The sequence below is a fragment of the Xiphias gladius genome, chromosome 13 (genome assembly GCF_016859285.1).
Source record: "Xiphias gladius isolate SHS-SW01 ecotype Sanya breed wild chromosome 13, ASM1685928v1, whole genome shotgun sequence".
In the NCBI taxonomy this organism is placed as follows: domain Eukaryota; kingdom Metazoa; phylum Chordata; class Actinopteri; order Istiophoriformes; family Xiphiidae; genus Xiphias; species Xiphias gladius.
In genome coordinates this window covers 4,800,751-4,819,475 of record NC_053412.1, presented here as the reverse complement: position 1 = coordinate 4,819,475, position 18,725 = coordinate 4,800,751, and the positions used below count along the sequence as shown (strand labels likewise).

Genomic DNA, 18,725 nt, shown 5'->3' with positions numbered 1-18,725 from the left:
CAGATGAGATAGTGAGTCTGAAAGTCTCCATTAGTAACTGTGGATGAGTGGAGACATCCTATCCATCAAACTCTGTGTGTGTAGGTCTGCGCGGACGTACCGTGCTCGCCGTCCACAGTGTCCTCACAGCGCTGGCAGAAGTCGTCGTACGAGTCCCAGCGGATCAGAGGGTCCTGGGTGTTGTAGTCCACAGAAACGCTCGGCCCGTTCTCCAGGTGGCCCATGCCTGAGGAACACAAGGCACGATGGGTAATGGGGTCCTCACAAAGAGCGTACTGGCTGTCACATCAAATGGATAGTGTCATTTCCAGCACAAAAAGCCACAATTTGGGAAAGTGAAAGTGAAAGTGACATTTATGCTTGCAAAACTTAAAAATGAGAAAAAAAGACTAATTGTCACTGTTCTGAAAATTGGCATGATTGCCAATACATTGCATTTGATAAAGCATCCTGTCAAGTTATAAAAACTGATTTTTAATATTCATAAAGACAATTCTTCCCCTTTCAGGACGGAAAAATTGATTACCTTTGATTTTTTCTGGTCCATATGAGAAGACAAACTCCACTTTCCCATACTCTGGGAACCTCTCATCTGCACATGGACACACACAATATCATTTTCTTTTTTTTTTGTAAAACAATGGACACAAATACACACAAAAACAGTATGTGGGTGAAATATGATGTGTTTAGATCTGATTGGAGCATTATAGTGAAACATACAACGAAGTCCAAAAAAAAAAACCACATAGATTATCACAGATAAGATGTCAACTTTTCCAGTTCAATTTAGGCTAAGGGCTCATAATTTTCCGTTATTACCTCAAAAAAACAAATCTATGAATTTATGTGCATTCATTTTGAAAGTTAAAAAGATTTGAGAACTATAATAAAGCAATAATGCAAAAATCTATGTAAAAACTGGATGATATAATTCTCTTGCAATGTAAATATTCTATATTTTCAACGTTTATCATAATTCTTATATCTTCTTTAAGGAACTCTAGTGGATCTTTATCACAATAAGCGGCTCCTCTGCATTTTCTTCCACTCTTTCCTTTCCCTCTGTATTGCTGAGCTGCCTTCACCACCAGAGGACCCTGTTGACTATAGAAGTGGGAGGAACAGTGTCCTCTTGCAGCAGGGCACAAAAACTCTGATACAGGAAATAAACGATAACTGTTTTTTTTTTGTTTTTTTTTAAAAACATCAATATTTTTCAGATAGACTTGGTAACAACAGGGGGAAAAAAAGACATTTTGTAAATCCTAATGTTACTTCAAGGCTTACAAAATACACACTTGATCCGTACACACATTTTCAGCAATGTGTACAAACTCAAATTCATAAATACACACACAAACAGACAAAAAGGCTCAGCTCTACAGTCCAATATTAAGTCTTGAGGTCACATTTTGAGTAGATCTGGTCCACATTGTACCCGTGTGACGTCTCTGTCTTATTTTTACATATTTCTTTAGACCAATGCTGCATCTGCATTTGTCTTGAATGTTAATTAACTTGTCTGGACCCCTCTTTCACCTCAACTCAACACGTTAGCCAAGACTCACATATATATACACAAATACTGTACTTTTCCTTCTCATTACAAAATGATACAAAGCACTGTCCAACACACAAACACAGACATATACAGAATACTGTAAAAACACACCCACCCAGAGAGCCGTTACCTTTGAAGGTCTCGTCCAGCTCATTCTTCCCGAAAACCACCCCGAGGTCGTGGATGGCGCAAGTGTGGAACTGCACCCTGAACACCACGTCTCTGGTTGGGTTTCGGTACCTCTTGTGGTAACACTTCAGCTATGATGAGTACGAAAGGGAGAGATGGGTTGCGAGAGATCAATATCTTAATCAATGGCTGAATCTGGCAATATCTCCTCATTCTGGGAGGAATATCACTTCATATTTCATGTTTATATTTTCATATTTATTTTAGCGGGCGCTTTTCTTTGGAAATTTTTCAAAATAAGAAAATTACAAGTGATAAAATATCGAAACCTTATTGGTAAGGACCTTTATAGTATTTCTGTGACAAAGAAAAAAATAGATGGAAGGAAGGTGCAGTTTAAAAGAATTAGAAAACTAGGGCATAGGTTGAATAAAATAGAAATTACAGCAACAATCACGTTAAGAATATGTAGATTAGATGGGAAGGTTCAATGTTGCCAATGATATCTTACCAAGATGTCTCCCTTCAGAAGCAGGCCTGGTTCGATAGTGATGCAGATGCTAGTGTTGCTGTCTCCTTGCACGTTGCTGTGGGGAAAAAACGACAACATCGTTCTGTTCAAATTCAGTCACTGGTTGCCTCATAGGGTCAGCTTTGCCCTGGATTCAAACGCAAACCACACTGAACCAGAATAAGAGTTTTCATACTATATTCCTGACGTATAGACTGGCTGCATTGCCTGGTAGATCTTCAGGAAAGGACGACAGCCTGTGAAGGGAAATAAACGGGGACACTGAAACATTTTCAGGAAAACCCGCAAAAACAAACTGCTCTCTGTATATTTTTGCAGAGGAAGATACACACCTCCTTTGGACTCAAAGTTGGGTATGCCGTGCATGATGACATGATGCAGGAACAGAGGCTTGTTGTTGATTTTTATGTGTCCTGACAGGAGGCCGTTGAAGTATCGCACATACCTGCAGACAAAGTAAAGTAAGCAAAGTCTCTAAGATGAAGAATACTGTTTTAAATATCAACCCTGGTCAAAGCTGTGTACAAATTCCAGAGCCTCCTTGGTTAAATCAGGACTTTATCGCCTTGGCAGCATCATTTGAGCTGGAAATTTCAATTCACTTTGCCAAATAATTTACAAGATATCTTGGTTATTTTGGCCTGAATGGGGTACATTTAGGCATAGAATGTGCCAAGTAAATTTCATAGCAATCTGGCCATTACACTTCAGTATTACTTCTGGAAAAGCATGCATTTTTGCATGCTGGTATTAATGAATACAGCAAAAATTCCTGGATGTCCAGCCACTGGTTTTTAGAGATACCTTGTAACTGAGAAAACTGTTGACCAAGGGAAGGTTTTTACCCAACAATGGCACCAGAATAAAGGTCAGAGGACTGCCAAAATCATTAGGAATCATCCTCTGGGGAACATGAATATCTTAACCAAATTCAATGGCAATCCGTTGAATCCTTGCTGAGATACATGATCCTAAACAGCTATTCTACCACTAAGCATGTCAAGACCTTCTGGCTAGATTACGTATCAAATCCACACTGGATAAACCCTCATCCCGTGTGGATCACCTTTACTGCCCGTCAGCCTCAACAGCACAGCCAGAGCTGAATTCCACTCTGACTGTAAAATGGCCTTTATCCACTACAGCAAATGTCAGTGAGGTGGTGTGTATAGAGGCCAGCTGGGGGTCTGTTGCGTTAGTGTGGTCTGGTTGTAAATGATGATAATGATGATGGTACCTAACGTGACCTTGACCGTGGGCTCGCCGCATGCAGACAACCCCCTTGCTCTGCTGTCAGTGGCCAGATGGTTTAGCCTCTCTGAAATTCAATTAGACTGAGCTGGGACGCCACGAGAGCAGCGCTGAGAGAAGGAAGGGGCTTGTAGTCACAGAACATGTGTGTGTGACAGGAGGCGTGATCATGTTCTGTCTTTTATCAAGAAATTATCCTACATTAGAGGGTTTAGACAAAGCCTTTGAAACATGTACACAAGCAAGTTGATTGACTAAGACAACAGCCAAGATGACTGTATTTCTTAGGCTGTGTGTGTCAGGCTAGCGGTACTGCTCAGAATTAAGACCTTTTACCACACGAACCCGCTGTCACAAATAGTAAATGCGGCTAGTGAAAATTATAGTAAAGCCCCAGAAGAAATTTAGCAGAAATATTAATTAAATACAAAGAGCGAGGCTGCCGGAATTATCACTGAACATTCCCATTAGAACAACATTGTAATTACTGTGTAGGCACACCACATGTTGGTGCAAGGCTATTGGAAAATTGCATCAATGAGAGTTGAAAACTGAACATTTCACCAGCTAAATTTTGCACTGGAACACTTCCTGAAAGCAGCGGCATTACTGATTCAAAAAATCTCTTTCCACCACTTATTTACATTTTTTTCCATATTAAAATGGTAACTTTTTAACCTCAACTGGTGATAAAACTCTTTTCTTTCAATACATGGATGATGATCACACGTGTCCTTACGGAAACCATAATTGGCTAAACAGCTCAGCTTTGAACTGCCTGGCCTGAGTGTGACATTGTAAAGCAGTCACACCAAACGTTTACGCTAATTTGACTTTATAGTGTTACTAAAAACGCTCTAAGAAGACATGAAGGATGGTGCAAAAGGGGACTGCACGCCAGGCATGCTGTAACCCTTGTTGTGTTTCTTGTGAGCAACCTCAAAAAAAGCCAATAAAAAAACAAGTTAATGGAGTCTCTCTTACAAATCTACCTGACCTAGTGGCACATAAAAGCGCCGCCAGTCCTCTTGGCGTGGGTTCAGTTTGTTTACTGCAGCATACTACCATTTCACAACATACCTGGTAATGATTTAATGCCACTAAAATGCTACACATAACACCCTTAATCCAAACTTAAAGGCTTTCATACACACACACAGCAGATTGAACTTATCTTTTACTCTTGATGTTAATGTGACACATTCCAGACCATAATACTGGTAGACACCAGGGACTCAGATAATTATATCCGAAGCAGGAAATAGCAGCAGGGCAGAGGGCAAGCCAATAGACCTGTTAAAGAGTGGCTGGCTGCCTACTTCACTAGCTGAAAAGAAGTGGTGTTAAGTCCCCTGGTGTTTCCAGTGTTTCTTCGTTTATTCCCCGTAACCTTTTTTCGTGCTCATCCTTTTCCAAGAAGCTCAGATCAAGAATCCTCTCTCCACAGGTGAAGAAGGCAGGCTGTGAGTGGTCAAGTCCTTAAGCAGTTGACTGTCTAATAATGCAGAGGAGGCTAATAATGTGGCAGGGGAAGATTTATGACTTAAAAGGAGTATGTCTCAGAAGACAGATCCCCTTGAGTGAGCTGCATTCAAAATGAGACATTGTTTAAATACTTTGAAACCACACTTGATGGGTTTGACTCCGCTGTTTTGCTCTCTCTTCATGGAAAGGACACTATCTCGAAACACTCACTGGTACAAGTGGAAATAAGTGGAGGAAAATATGGTCTGATATGCTTAAAAGACAGGAATGAAGTGCCACTAAGCCCCGCGGCCTCCCCAGAGACACCAGTGGAATCCTTCAGACAGACAAGATAGATTGCTTCTCTCAGAGCCATGACATTTACCCACAATTATCCTAATTAAAACTGAATTCGAGATAAACAGAGGAAAAAAGGAAAGAAATTCCTCCACAAAATGTTTCTAAAATTAAACGGGGGGAGATGGAGTTGGGCCACAACACCGATCCATCTGATCAGTCAGTTTTTGTTATTCACTTCTTCAACTTATCATTAGATCACTAGCACATCCACTGTGTAGTATTCTCCCACGTATGAGGGCTGATCCTGGATGCTGCTGTGGTTTACACTACAGAAAATCCAGCCAAACTTGTTAGCCGAGGTAGCGAGATAGTCCTCCTCGTGAAAGCCTTTTCCCCTGTAACATTAAAAATGTGAGACGTACAGCTTGAAAAGAGCCGACAAAGCGCTGTAGCAGAGGACTCGTAGATCCCCAAGCGACGTCAGCAAACAGGAAGTGAGGTAATGACTAACCGTTTCTGCGATGGCTGACCCACAGGAAGTGCCTTGTCCTCGTAGAAGCGCCTCATGGCAAACCTGTCCAACGCCTGGTCGGCACTGCGTGACACAAAATTATACAGGCATTGTTACAATTAGTTGTTCCTCTAAAATTTCAAACCACGATGCATTTTGCAAATTACAAAGTATCAACAACTGCTTGTATTTTGGAAGAAGACAGAACCTAAAAATTTTCCCTGAGTTTGAGATTTAAAATATCCCCTAGCCTTCACCTTTTACAAAGCAGCTATAAATCCCCCCTGGCTCCATCCCACCTATAAACATCTGGTTGCATTGAAGAATGATGACATTTTTGGAGCGATTCTTCGCCCAGAACCAGGAAAATAAGCTGACCAGGACTCAGTGTTTTGCCATAATAATCACACCATGTGTTTAATTTTCAAGACTTGCTCAAATCCCAGACCTTGAGGCCGAACTGTGACGGACTGGCGCTCTAAAGTACCTCAATTTCACTTTGTCAAAATTGACGGGCAAAAATCTTCACCAGGCCTTAGCTGCATCTACTTATCATGACGTGTTTGATACCTTGCGGAAATGTTGCTGTAGTGCATGTACGCAGCCACCACCACTCCTGTTCGACCTTGGTTTCCCTGTGACACAGACACAGAGGGAAAAGAAAACTTTGTCAGTAATATGAGGTAAAGTTTGACTGTGGATGATTAAACGGTTTATTTGACACAGGGATTATTTCGAGGAGATCAAAGATTTTTGTCATAAATATCAAGAAACGGAGGAACAAATAAATCCTCAGAAGTGATGGACTGGTCAGCAGGCTTCATGAATTATGTTTGAAAACCCCAAAGCTGGAAGTAACATAAATCACATGGAATAATATTTGATCATTCTGCTTGTTGAAAGTGACCGGTCAAAGTCCAAAAAGCAACAAATCTATTCTGGAGTAAATCAGGAAAGCTGGGAAAATGCTTTCCTTTCTGCTTTTTCTGCTTCCTCAGGACGGTATGTACAAATTCTGTATAGTTACGCCTGTTTAAACAAGAGAGAATGGACTTTATAACCATAAGAATTGAATAACTGCAAGAATTTATGTTGATTTTTATGGGATCAGTTGTCACAAAGCATAAATAAAAACATAAAATATCAAATATAACCACATGTTTCACATTTAAATGAATAGTTTGACATTTTGGGAAATATGCAATAATTCCTTGACAATAACAGATGTTATTTATTTTCACATTCTGCACAGTTGTGTACCGGCCATTTCCTGCTTTACCTTGTTGTGTAGTACGACCACGTTGCGTGGGTCGCCATTGAGCCAAGTGTCGATGGCCTTGCACATGCTGCAGATTTTGTCCAGCGCTGGTGCATGGTGATCTGGCCAGCCAAACTCCAGAACCTGGGGAGGATTATTCAGACCGAAAGTAGGATTCGTTTTCCATCTTTGTGGTTTCATTTCACTTAAACATGAGGTTACCTTATCCACATGCCTGTGTTTCTGGTTTCAAAAAAAGAATCCAGCTGCTGAGGTGTTTTTACCTTGTGGTTTAACTTTGATAAGTCATTCCTCTGCTCGCTCAGGTTGAGCATCTGAAATCAGAAATAGAACAAATATAAATATATCAAACCACCAATGGACGTGAGACATTTTAGAATTTATCATATTTTTTTCCCTCAAAGACCAAGAAGTATCACCACAGAGTCATCTGCAGTGAAAAAGTATAAGTTTAATTTCTGCCTTGACTAAAATCAAAAGGACAAAGTTGGATAAACAGGAAACAAGAATTGATATGAGTTGAATGTTCTGGAGTCAGAGGGGGGCTTATCTCACCAGATAGTGATCGCCATGTTTGGAACGCAGCATCGTCGCCACCTCCTTGAGGTTGGCGGTGTAGCTGTGCTCCTCAGCGGCGGCAGGGAAAGAGACAGAGATGATCCTCTCTGTGATGTAGACCAGATCCACCTCATAGCTCTCCTCCATGGCCTGAACCACACTCTGACTCCTGGAGAGGCAGAGGGAGCAAGAGGTGTTTATCTGGTGCTTTTGTATCCCAGCGGGAGGATAGTTTCATGGTCAAACTGAACATCTCTCAACCACACAGCTGAGGTTCGAACTTTTTGTTGGCGAACATCTACCCTGCTCTCCTTGAACAAGAAACTGGGGTCCTGATTTCGTGAGGGTTTGCATAAGAAAAGGTGTGTGTTATATTACTAAACTGGAACACTTCAGCCTTCAAAAAATAAAGCCTCTTTGCATGTGTTTTTCAATTATAATATTGGTTTGAAGGCTATATAAATTAAAAAAGTATAGCAACTCCCTCAAATTACTGTGACATAAGTACATAATTTGAAAGGTGGTATACAGACTTTCTGGAATAGGTTAATCTATTTTAAATAACTGTTATTATGCTAACTAGGGAAAAAAAATGATAAATGACGGAAAGTGAAAGGGAAAATGTGCATGTCATCACCAGCAATTTGGCCAATCAAGAGAGGGCGTTTAGCGTTATAGCATCTCAAATCTGACCAGAGCTTGGTTCAATAACGAAGGCTGCTTTTGTGCAGTTGGGTGCCGGCATCGGTGCATTTAAATGACTAATTTTAAATACGTAGCAGGTCCTAACCAAATATTAAAATATTGTTGTTTACTTGGTGTTGAAACAGCAGTTACGCTGCTAGTAGGCATGTCTAAAAAAAAAAAAAAATTCATTTTTTTAGCCAAATCCCTCTAGATGTTTTTCTGCATACTTGGATCAATACAGTGTTAGAAGTTTGGATTTGGTGTAACGAACGCTAAGTAGGGACACAACCGCGGTGTGGAGGCTTTGACCTTTTTACCTTCTAAACACAGGACAGTCATCCCACGTTAACTCGACACAAGCGTCATGATCATCATCTTTGTTCACTCCACACTGCGTTCCAATTTTCAGAGATTATCATCTTTGCGAGGACTGTAGTGAATCTTCTCTTACAGCTGCTGCGAGAACACTTCTAAAACCGTCCGACGTCTCTCGGGGACTAACGACGGATTTCGTCGCAAACATCCACTTGATCAAATGTAAACTCCCGCAGCTCACTCTTATATTTCTTGGAGAGGAAAGGATTTACGACCCCTTCGCTTACTGTTTACATGACCTCTGCTGATATTATGCAATTCATATCACTTGCCAAACAGCGATCAGGTTTATTGGCCAGTGAGCATACAGTAAAGCCCTCCATGAGAAACAACCGTACTTGAAGAATAACAGACAACAGAGTGTGGAATGACATTTTACATCCCTAGGAAAAAAGGACAAATATCCATAACAAATAATCATTATTTGATGTTCATCATAAAATAGAGTTGGGGATTACAATGGATTATTATCGGATTTACTACTTAAGAAAAGTAGCAGTTTTCAATTTTTGTCCCAACAATCATTTTGTAATCCTGGGAGTCAAGTTTCTGACGAGAGCTCTTCAAAGACCATGTTGTGGAATCAAAGGAGGTTTTAAAACTGAACAAACAAGATGCTTAAATACTTGGTTATTTGGTTAAACTGCCAGGATGGATATGCTGGAGGGAAAAGAATCTATTCTTAATTTTTTCTATATCACCTGCATTTTTCTGATGTGTAAGTGTAGACATCTGTGCACCTGCATATAAAACAATCGCATGACGATGCTGTGTCTTACCGTGACTGCTTTCGCCTTATCTCCACACTCTTGCAGGACCTCGTGGATCCCTGGAGAGCACACATACACACATTCAGAAACACACAATACACACACCCACACGTATATACAGAGGGTGAGGGGGTGGTGGGAGGATTCATAAGCATACTCCATCTGGTTATGATGATGATGTTACTGAATTACAATCTGACATAACATATTAGGGAAAGGTCAGATCACAGAAGTAAAAGTAAAACTCTTTCGGAGAAAGAGAAAGTGAGAGAGAAAAGAAGAGGAAGAGCGAGATAAAACAAAGAGGAGAAGAAGGAGGAGAAAAGAAAGAGAAGAACAGTTGAAGTAGTTGGAAGAAGATTAAGAACAGGACTAAAGCAAAAAAAAAGGTTTAAAAAGGGAGAGAGAAGAAGTAAGTAGAAAGATGAAAAGAAGGTGATGAAGAGAAGTAGAAGGAGAAAAAAAAATAGAAGAAGAAGAAAGGAAGATGGGAAGAGAAGAAGACAAAGAAGATTAAGAGAAGGAGCAGCGTAAGGACGAGTAAAAAAGAAGAGGACGATGAACAGGAGAATGGACAAGCAAGAGGAAGAAATGGAAGCAGGAGAAGAAAGTGTAACAGAATGATAAGTAAGTAAAGGAGAAGAAGAGGAAGAAGAGAATAGGGATTGGAGAAGAAAAAATAGGAGGAAGAGAAGGGGAAAAAACCGAAGGCAAAGAATAAAAGAGGACGATGAAGAGGAGTAGAAGAAAACCAAGAAGTAGAAGAGGAGAGGAAGACGGAAAAGAAAGAGGGTGTGAGGGGGAGGAAAGAAGAATAAGAATAAGAGGAGGAGTACAGTAAGAAAGAAAGGAGAATAGATTAAGGAGAAGAAGAAGAAAACAAAAAGGGAGAGGAAGGGAAGTAGGAAAAGAATCACAATACATCAGCGTGTTCAAGGAGAGAACCATCCTGACTCAGGTCTTGTCAGGACTTCGGCACACAGTATAATGATCCTGTCCTGAATCCAGTTATTTACTGAGGAAAGAGGTGAAGTCAGGTTGTTTTACTGTGACAGACTGCAGAGGGAAAATGTTACTAAATTTGCTGTACTGTTGAGGAATTGCTGCATAATAGATGCTTGAGTTGGCTCTCTCTCTTAGTGTTTGTCGTCCCAGGGGAGAACGTGTGGATATGAGTCAGCCGCCATCGAAAAGATGAAGCCATCCACGAAGACAGAACGACAGCTGATTTTATCTTCACAGACATCCTCCGTGACATTTTTTCACTTTTTCCCACAACGTCATAAAAGAACGAGTGTTCAGATTTACCAGCCAAGTGGTTAAACAGAGATGCTGGCAAGAAGGGTCTCTAATCATCGTGGAAGGTTAAACACACAGCCCAAAGTTCTCCGCATTACTGTCGAGCGGCTTCTCACAGATGAAGCTAATCCCACCCCACAGAGCCAGAACGGGAAGCATAATTCCCCGTGATTTGACAGAAACCAGATGCTAGGCGGACCTTGGTCACCGGTGTTTGCGACATGAAACCGCCTGTTCACATGGGGCTTCGGGTGTGCTACGCCGGTGCATCCCACATCACAGCAGCAATCTGTTGTCTTGCAGAAACACGGGTGCGTGAACGCCTCGTGAAAATCAATGCAGCATGTAAAGTGGAGTATGCTGTCTATCAGTTTAAATGCACTTTTCACACGAGAAAGCTTGGCTTTCAGATTAAAAGGCTGGTTCTCATCGTCATAAAAAATCCCATGAAAAGGCCAAAACCAACAATAAATGTAACATATTCCCTGGCAAAACAAGATACGGCTTATTCCTTCGAGTCATAGATCTCCATTGTTGTCCAAAAACTATTAAAAATAAATCAAAGAGCCTCACTTTTATACGAAGTCACATGTTCCTTTATTACTATGAACATGGTCACTGCAGTGTATTTTGAGTCAATCACACAAACATGGTAGTGCTACTCACTAGTGCATTAAATATGTTTTGATCCGCGGCTGATACTGTCCCTAACGAATTTGCTACTTACCTCCGTTTGAGTAACGTTTGCTAAAAACTACAGTGCCCGGCTGTTTTAGGGGAAACCACTGAGCCTTTTGTGACCTCTTCATCTTCAGTAGGAATGAATGGGCTTGGAACTAATACCACATTCATGTCATATTGACGATATTGTAATTACCAGTATCCAAACTTTAAATGTTCGGGTCAACATTTTAGTTGTAATTATGACCAGGAAACACTTTTTTTTTTGATAACTCACTTGGCGCTTAATAATACAAAAGAGCCAGAAAACCAAACAGACATGTATGCTTCACGTCAGCCAAACTCAAGGCATTTAAATCCAAATTTAATGGTTATAGAGCTACACTCATTTTTTGCAGTATTTTTATCCCTCAGGTGACCAGCTCTGCAGTCAATGATCTTGAGTTATCCAATGACATAAATATTTGCAAGTGTTAAATATGTATCCCATCTCTACCATTTATCCAGTATGACATGAGTGCCACAGTAAGGGTAGAGAAGGCTGAAAGCATTGAGAAATAGACTAATGCTTTGTTTGTTTCGGTAAATTTATGGGATTTATTGACGATATGGATATGAAAAAATGGAATGTCAACCATATCCTTTAATAAATACAGTTAAAGAAGCTAAAAAGAAAAGGGAATTTGTTGCGAATTCTAGCATACGTTTCTTGAAAAAATAAAAAAAATCACGAAACCATCTGCTGAGGAAGACTAACAGCTACTAATGGACCTTGTGAAAGGGTTTTGTCAGCCACAAATCACACATTTTAAGCGGGAGAAAACATGTTTCAATTCCATGGTAAGAAAAAGTACAACCTAGAAAATTTTGCTGCCTTTTGGACTTCCTGTGAGAGAGTAGCCTACCTTGCAGACGAGGTACCCAGTGCTCCACCTCCAGGACGAATGCATGTGGGCGAAACGCCTTCGAATGGAGCTGCCCAGAGGCATGTTTTGGGCACAATAACTTAAATCTATATGTTTAACTATTTCTGAAATTGTAGAGCATCATCCAGATGAACACGACCTTCGTCAAGCACTACATCGAGCAGTTCCCATTGTTTCATCATGAGAGAAAAGATGCTACACTCCATGTTATTTGTGCCAAATTTCACAAGTGATTATGTAATATATCAAGAAGATTCTTTCCCTTTCGACTGTCTCCTCCCTTCTTTCTCTCATCTTCTCCCTCCCACCGACTCTGTGTTCTTTGGAACTACTCCTCCCTCACTCTCATTATCTCTCATTAGTTCTGACTCAGCCCCCCCCCCCCCACACTTCTCTTGTTACGGCTCCCTTTTTTCCCAAGCCATGTGTTTGTGTGCTGTATGGTTATTATGTGAATGTACAGTACGTATGTGCTTGACTGCTGCACACGTGTTTGACCTTAATTACCCTTAAGAATCTAGTGACTGAAGCTATAGGTTACCAAGGCATATTGGCATAAAATATAGAATAAAAACACTGGTTTTCTATTCAATCTTACTATTTCCCTGTTGGTTTAAGCAATATAATAGTTAGTCTTTGCAATGACAGGAAACTGGGCGAAACAATTTTTTGTTTGTATGCTTTGTAGGCAGTCATACAGCTTTGTCTCTTTGTTTAACAACATTATTTTTGTGTCTAGAGCTTACATCCATGTCTTAGTCACTCTATAGCCTCCCCAGAGCCATAATCTGATTCAAAAAATCCACATAGTGCACTTGGATGACCCCGAACAGGCCCCACGCTGACTCAATTATGGTCACGATGGGGTGTTTCAATAAAAAACCCACCACGGACGTATCCTATATGGACCAACCAAATAAACATTCAATTGACACTCCCCCCCTCTGTCAAATACACCATGCCAACACGCGCCTGCACACACACACAGACACACAGACACACGTGTGGAAAAACCCATATGATGATGATTCCTGGATTTAAGTATCAAAGCAGAAAGCAGAGGATGCCAGGATAACACAATAAAAAAAAAAGGTTGATTTCCTTTGTAATCCAGCCAAATTGTATGGATTTAACCAATGAGCACGAGACAAGATTTCCGTTGCCCTTGAAATGAAAGCAACACGATATGATGGGTTAACACAAGGAATGCTTGGATAAAAGGTCATTACCACAAGAAAGCATTATTTGGTTAAATAAAACATTTGGAGGAAAAATCAGGATCATGATCTCAGATGAGGATGCGACTAATTCTTATGTGCAATGTCTGGTTGAAGCGGCCATGTCAATGTGTAGTATTTACTCCTAAATGCCAATATTTCATTGTGAAATTGTTTGTGACAACTTTCTATAATTACAGTAAAAAAGACTAGACCACGGTCAAGACAATTAGTAGCTTCTGTTTTGGTATTTTTAGTGCAGGCACATAATTACACACACATTTCTCACAAACCCTGTTTCTTGCTGTTTCAAAAGAAGATATTGCCACTGGTATCGACCCTTAATCCACTGTTTTGCTGTTTGTGCCTTTTACTACGAGGATGGACACATACCTCTTATTGAACTAGAACAGCACCTGCTTGCTGGTAAACAATTAACAACACGATAATCCGTCTTTTGAGTATAAAACAATGACTCCTCTACTGTTGAGAGGTTTGTTGAACAATAACAGACTCCTGCAGCACTTATGCTGGAGGAGTTCGAATTAATGTTTTGATTGCTTACATAGTCATCATAAGAGTAAACACAGAAGAAGTGGATTATAATCCACTAAAAACTTTTTGGCGCAAGCTGAAACCTTTTTGGTTCCAAGTGTTCCTTTAAAATGCTACACAAAGAGTAATAATACTTTAAATTTCCTAATTTCTGTAGTTCTCTTTAAGTCTTTAATTTTAGACTCTCTCTCTCCTGCACTCATGAAGACATCATCCAGTCCCGCCCACCTTCTCACCTGCCCATCATTTTCTGTAAACGCTACCCAAACTCCTCACGTAGCCCTCTCTCTTCTTCTTTTTTTCCTCTGTCTGAATGCACAGAATGCGAATTAATCTCCATACAAGCTGGTGTAAACAGACCGATCTGTGTTTATAATCTGACTGAGTCATCACCGAACGAAAACATTCAGGCTATGACTGACGCACACACTGACTCATTATTGTGGCTCACAAAACAGAGAGAGAGGGAAAAAAAAAAAATGGGTTCTTTCATCGTTTGACAATACGTTGCTTCTGATTTCATAAAAGGGAAAATAAAGACACGGGGGCCGCTTATAAGATAAAAACATTTTTAAACAAGCTAACAAATCTTTGCCTTTGTGACCGCTGGCCTGAATAAACTGTTTTTTTGTTTTTTCTGCATTAGTAGTGGTTGTCTCCTCTCTTATTTTTCTGGAATCTTGCCTTGTTGGAAACCCACCGCCCCTGCCTGCACCCTTCATGGTTTAGCAATGTCAAGCTAAACATGCACGCTTAGTTTCCAGCCAGGCCTTGGCAGCGATTTCTGGCACAGATGAGGCGTAATTTGCAGCGAACTGACAAAAACAGATGTCATGGCAGCTTTTCTCATTTTGCAAGGTATGTACCCAAATAATTCTTTAGACTGGCACAGAACACCGCGAGGGTTAAATCATCAAGCTCGGGCCACCTGGTTGTATGGTGTCTGGAGTGCGACACTAGAACAGATTGCTTGATTTTATTTGCATTTCAATAATGAATGAAGAACACACGCATGCAAAAAAAAAAAAATTTAATTTGCCAATTAAAAATATCCTTAGTTTGTCCCTAAATAATACATTTACAATACAGTTATTAAAAAATATAAATTGAACTTTTTGTTATTTGGTTTAGTAATATATCTGTGTGTCATGTTCATTCAAACGGTGTGCTCAGGTATATGTGCCATAAGACTAAATGAGGTTCAACCCACAGAGCAGCAGCAGGAGGAAACTCTGATTGGCTGTGACGTTCTGCATGGTGCTGCCACCTCCCGCAGTTTGCAGGAACAGGCGTGAGCCGTGTTTGGGTTCAGAGCTCAGCGGCTTCAATTATCAATTAAATTATCAAGTGACCAATTAAATATTAATTTATGAGAATTAAATACTGAAGAAGCCTATAATCATTCTGGTGACACACTCTTGACTCTATAGATTGTACAAACAGGATGGGGTGCCGAGCTGACTTACAGTAACAGCATGGTTAAAGATAAAACAAGAAGCCGTTCTTCGCATTCTTTGCCCTAAAACACTGTGTTCTTCGCCAGAGCTCATTTGCCAATCAAAGTGTGGTTTATCCTATACATTTTCTGCAGACAACATTTGAGTGTCTCTACAGTGGATAGCGGTTTTCTTTGTCTGGCCCGCCCTTGTGGCTATCACTGCTCAGTTCTTCCCATTCCAAACAAAACTGAAGTTTAAGAGTGTCACTTCCTTTGGTGTTTTTCTCAGCAAAACAACAAAAAAAAGTAGCATATTTCACGGCAGCTGAGTCACTAATGTCAATGTTGAACATCAGTCGGTCAGTTGTTGACGATGGATAATTAGTCAGATGCTGATTATTTCTTTTGATGGTGAATCAAGAGAGGGGACACCGGTTGCTCTGAAGGATCCAAGTACACAAGCGTATGTGGACACACGATGTCACACCCATATCTGATTGCTGAGCATCCCATTCCAAAACCAAGAGCATTCACCTGCAGCTGTCACAGCCTCCGTTCCTATTTTCACGAGATTATGGAAACCTGGCTGCAGGGGCTTGCTCCCATCTAGCATTAGAGCACTAGTGAGCTTTGCCACTGATGTTGCGGGATACGACCTGGATTGCAGTCAGTGTTCTGGTTTATCCCAAAGTTACTGGATGGGGCTGAAGTCAGGGCCCTGTGCAGGCTGTGAAATCTAGTGACATTTCTTTATGGACCTGGTTTCGTCCACAGGGGCTCTGCCTTATTGAAACAGGAAAAACTTTTGCCACGGAGTTGGAAGCACGCTCAGGTCTGAAGTATTGATATTTCCCTCAATTGTACCTAAGGGGGCCGGCCCAAACCATGAAAAACAGCACCAGAGCGAGAGTACACAAATGAACATGGAGAAGGATGTCCGCATACATTTGGCCATGTAGCGTACATAAGGGATTGTTATTCAAGCATTCTGTTGCAATAAGAATAACAGCATTTATGAATGAAGAGCTTTTAAAGCATGTCTCCTTAGCATTAGCACTAAGAAAGAAGAGGTGTCACTTACCGGCGTATCTACATGCTTTAATGGCAGCTGAGGAGTGGGAGGCTGGAGAGAGAAGCCAGACAGAGTCAGTGGGTTAGTCATTGTTTCTTTCTCGCCGAGAAAGAAACAACACGGCGAGCGAAGGGATGAGAAAGGGAAAGAGACAGAAGAGGGTGAGACTGTTTCTTATATAGACCTCTCTCTGTCTCTCTCTCCCTGTCTGGCTGTCGGTGACACACCAGACACGGTCATTCTATTAACCTTGAGGGAAACACTATTTCTTTCACCCTGATCCATACACGCTTTCTCTGCCATACACACCCTCATCCCCATGAAGACGATCCTTTTTCTGACCTGTGTCTGAACATTTCAATTGGACTGTCCGGGGAACCGTTGTTTTCGTTATTAATATCACGTTTATTTAGAGGGATGCAAAGCGTTTTTAAAAAATCAAACCTCCCTCTCCCTCAGCCCTTGTGCGATGCTGACGGAGGCAAGGATGGAGAAAGGGAGACGGTGTGTGAGAATGCGAAAGAACGCGCCGAATGTGACTAAGACCAAAAGTTTGTGTGGGCGTGCGTGTCCACACACGGAGCCCGACAGTGATCCATGTGTTAAGGAAAATCTCTTAACTGAGTTAAGTACAGCGTCTTAGGCTGATCTGAGCTCTATAAACAAAACCAGGGACTGTTTAACAAGCTGCAGCAGTCATTTAAGAGGGCCGGCATCCAAAGTAAATAAGTGAAAAGTAGTTACTGTTGCTTGGAATGTTCCTTATTTGGTCATATCATTGGTGGTTAATCTTGAAAACATAAAACAGGACCGCCTGCACCCCTTTTTATTTGACTTTGTAGAATATTGACTGGAAATCAGAGGAATGATTAAATTGCTGTTCCCGCTGGTTCTCTAAACACGAACCACCGTTTGCTGATTATCCAGCCTCTATCAACAGTGAACGAAAAACTCCCGTTTCAAGCCCATTAATGTGAATGTGGCTCAAGCCTCAGTGTTGCAGTGCTTGGACCGCATTTTGTCCTGCAAAGGAGCAACCCCTAGAGGAAAAGGGAAATCATCACTTTGACTGCAGCGCAGTATCTGTCCTCTTCTACTCAGTGTAGCATTTAAACGCATCCTGAAAGTCTCAGAGCGAATCAGTGATTTAAGATACTGGAACAATTTTTTTTTGGTTGCTGTGTCCCATCTGTAAACCATAAACTGACAGTGTTTTGTGTTTTGAGTATGCACTAAATTCACACTTGAAAAGGGACAAATTTGGTATCATCACCATCAAATTCTTTTCACCTCGACCACTGAAAACAATACTCAGAGGGTGTTTTGTTCAAATGCACTGACAGGCTTGTCCTTTGAGGAAATGGAGGAAGCTCTTATGGTGACAGCCTCTGACTTTTGACCTCCGGCAACAGCCCCACAGTTCCCCCTGTGTGTGGTTCTGCCGAAGTTACAGGAGGGCTCCATGGCATTACGACGGGGGTTTCAGAGGTCAGCGATATCCTAAAGAGCTTCCCGTATGGTCTCACTTGGTCACAAAGTCACACATGCTACACAGACACACAGACATGCACATGGCATACTCACCACCTCATAGTTGGTAGTTGTTTGACATGAAGTGGTGACCTGTTAAAGAAAAAAATAGAGATGAGACGAGAGGGAAAAAAAAACAAACACATTATGACCTACTAAAGACAACTGTAGTATTTGATCTGAAAAGTAAAAGAGGAGAGGTGCACTGAGAAGTAAAATCCAGCAGGGACTGAGGGATATAGACTAGCTGCATCTTCTCAAATGTCAAGTACTTTCTGTTTTTAAAGGGAGGGAAAGACATGTCTGGGTATTCCCAAAATCAGCCTCGGCAGCACAGAAATAACCACTGCCAAAAGAAAAGGCCCTTTTGACTGTTTTTTTGCGTGGGAAACATGTCAGGGCCACTCCAGGCAAAAATCACACTTGGCACTGAATTTCGCATTAAAACACGACGGTTCCTGTAAAAGCCAGAAAACAATTCACCATTGAACTACAAAGTTCACAGTTGTCAGTTCATACACAGGTTAAAGCTTTAAGACTGTGACCTTGTAATTCATTTTGCATGATGCTTTGATGCAAACCAGTCT

General features: G+C 41.0%; 1 protein-coding gene across 8 annotated transcripts in view; it reads right to left on the bottom strand.

The window, feature by feature from the left end:
• tns1a (tensin 1a) overlaps positions 1-18,725 on the bottom strand; it is a 69,339-nt gene that overhangs the window by 29,099 nt on the left and 21,515 nt on the right. For 2 of the 8 annotated variants that reach the window (XM_040142030.1, XM_040142034.1), the window contains exons 3-16: positions 18,193-18,231; positions 16,618-16,659; positions 9,430-9,479; positions 7,586-7,757; positions 7,294-7,344; positions 7,031-7,153; positions 6,322-6,386; positions 5,752-5,835; positions 2,558-2,670; positions 2,401-2,461; positions 2,205-2,280; positions 1,695-1,824; positions 527-592; positions 101-226 (exon numbers count right to left, since the gene is read on the bottom strand). In XM_040142030.1, the coding sequence (XP_039997964.1) occupies positions 101-226; positions 527-592; positions 1,695-1,824; positions 2,205-2,280; positions 2,401-2,461; positions 2,558-2,670; positions 5,752-5,835; positions 6,322-6,386; positions 7,031-7,153; positions 7,294-7,344; positions 7,586-7,735 (1,045 nt within the window). In that variant the 5' untranslated portion in view covers positions 7,736-7,757; positions 9,430-9,479; positions 16,618-16,659; positions 18,193-18,231. Of the gene's footprint in view, positions 1-100; positions 227-526; positions 593-1,679; positions 1,825-2,204; positions 2,281-2,400; positions 2,462-2,557; positions 2,671-5,751; positions 5,836-6,321; positions 6,387-7,030; positions 7,154-7,293; positions 7,345-7,585; positions 7,758-9,429; positions 9,480-12,305; positions 12,532-16,617; positions 16,660-18,192; positions 18,232-18,725 lie in introns of those variants that run through there. The other 6 variants (XM_040142029.1, XM_040142033.1, XM_040142031.1 and 3 more) reach the window with 4 other exon arrangements.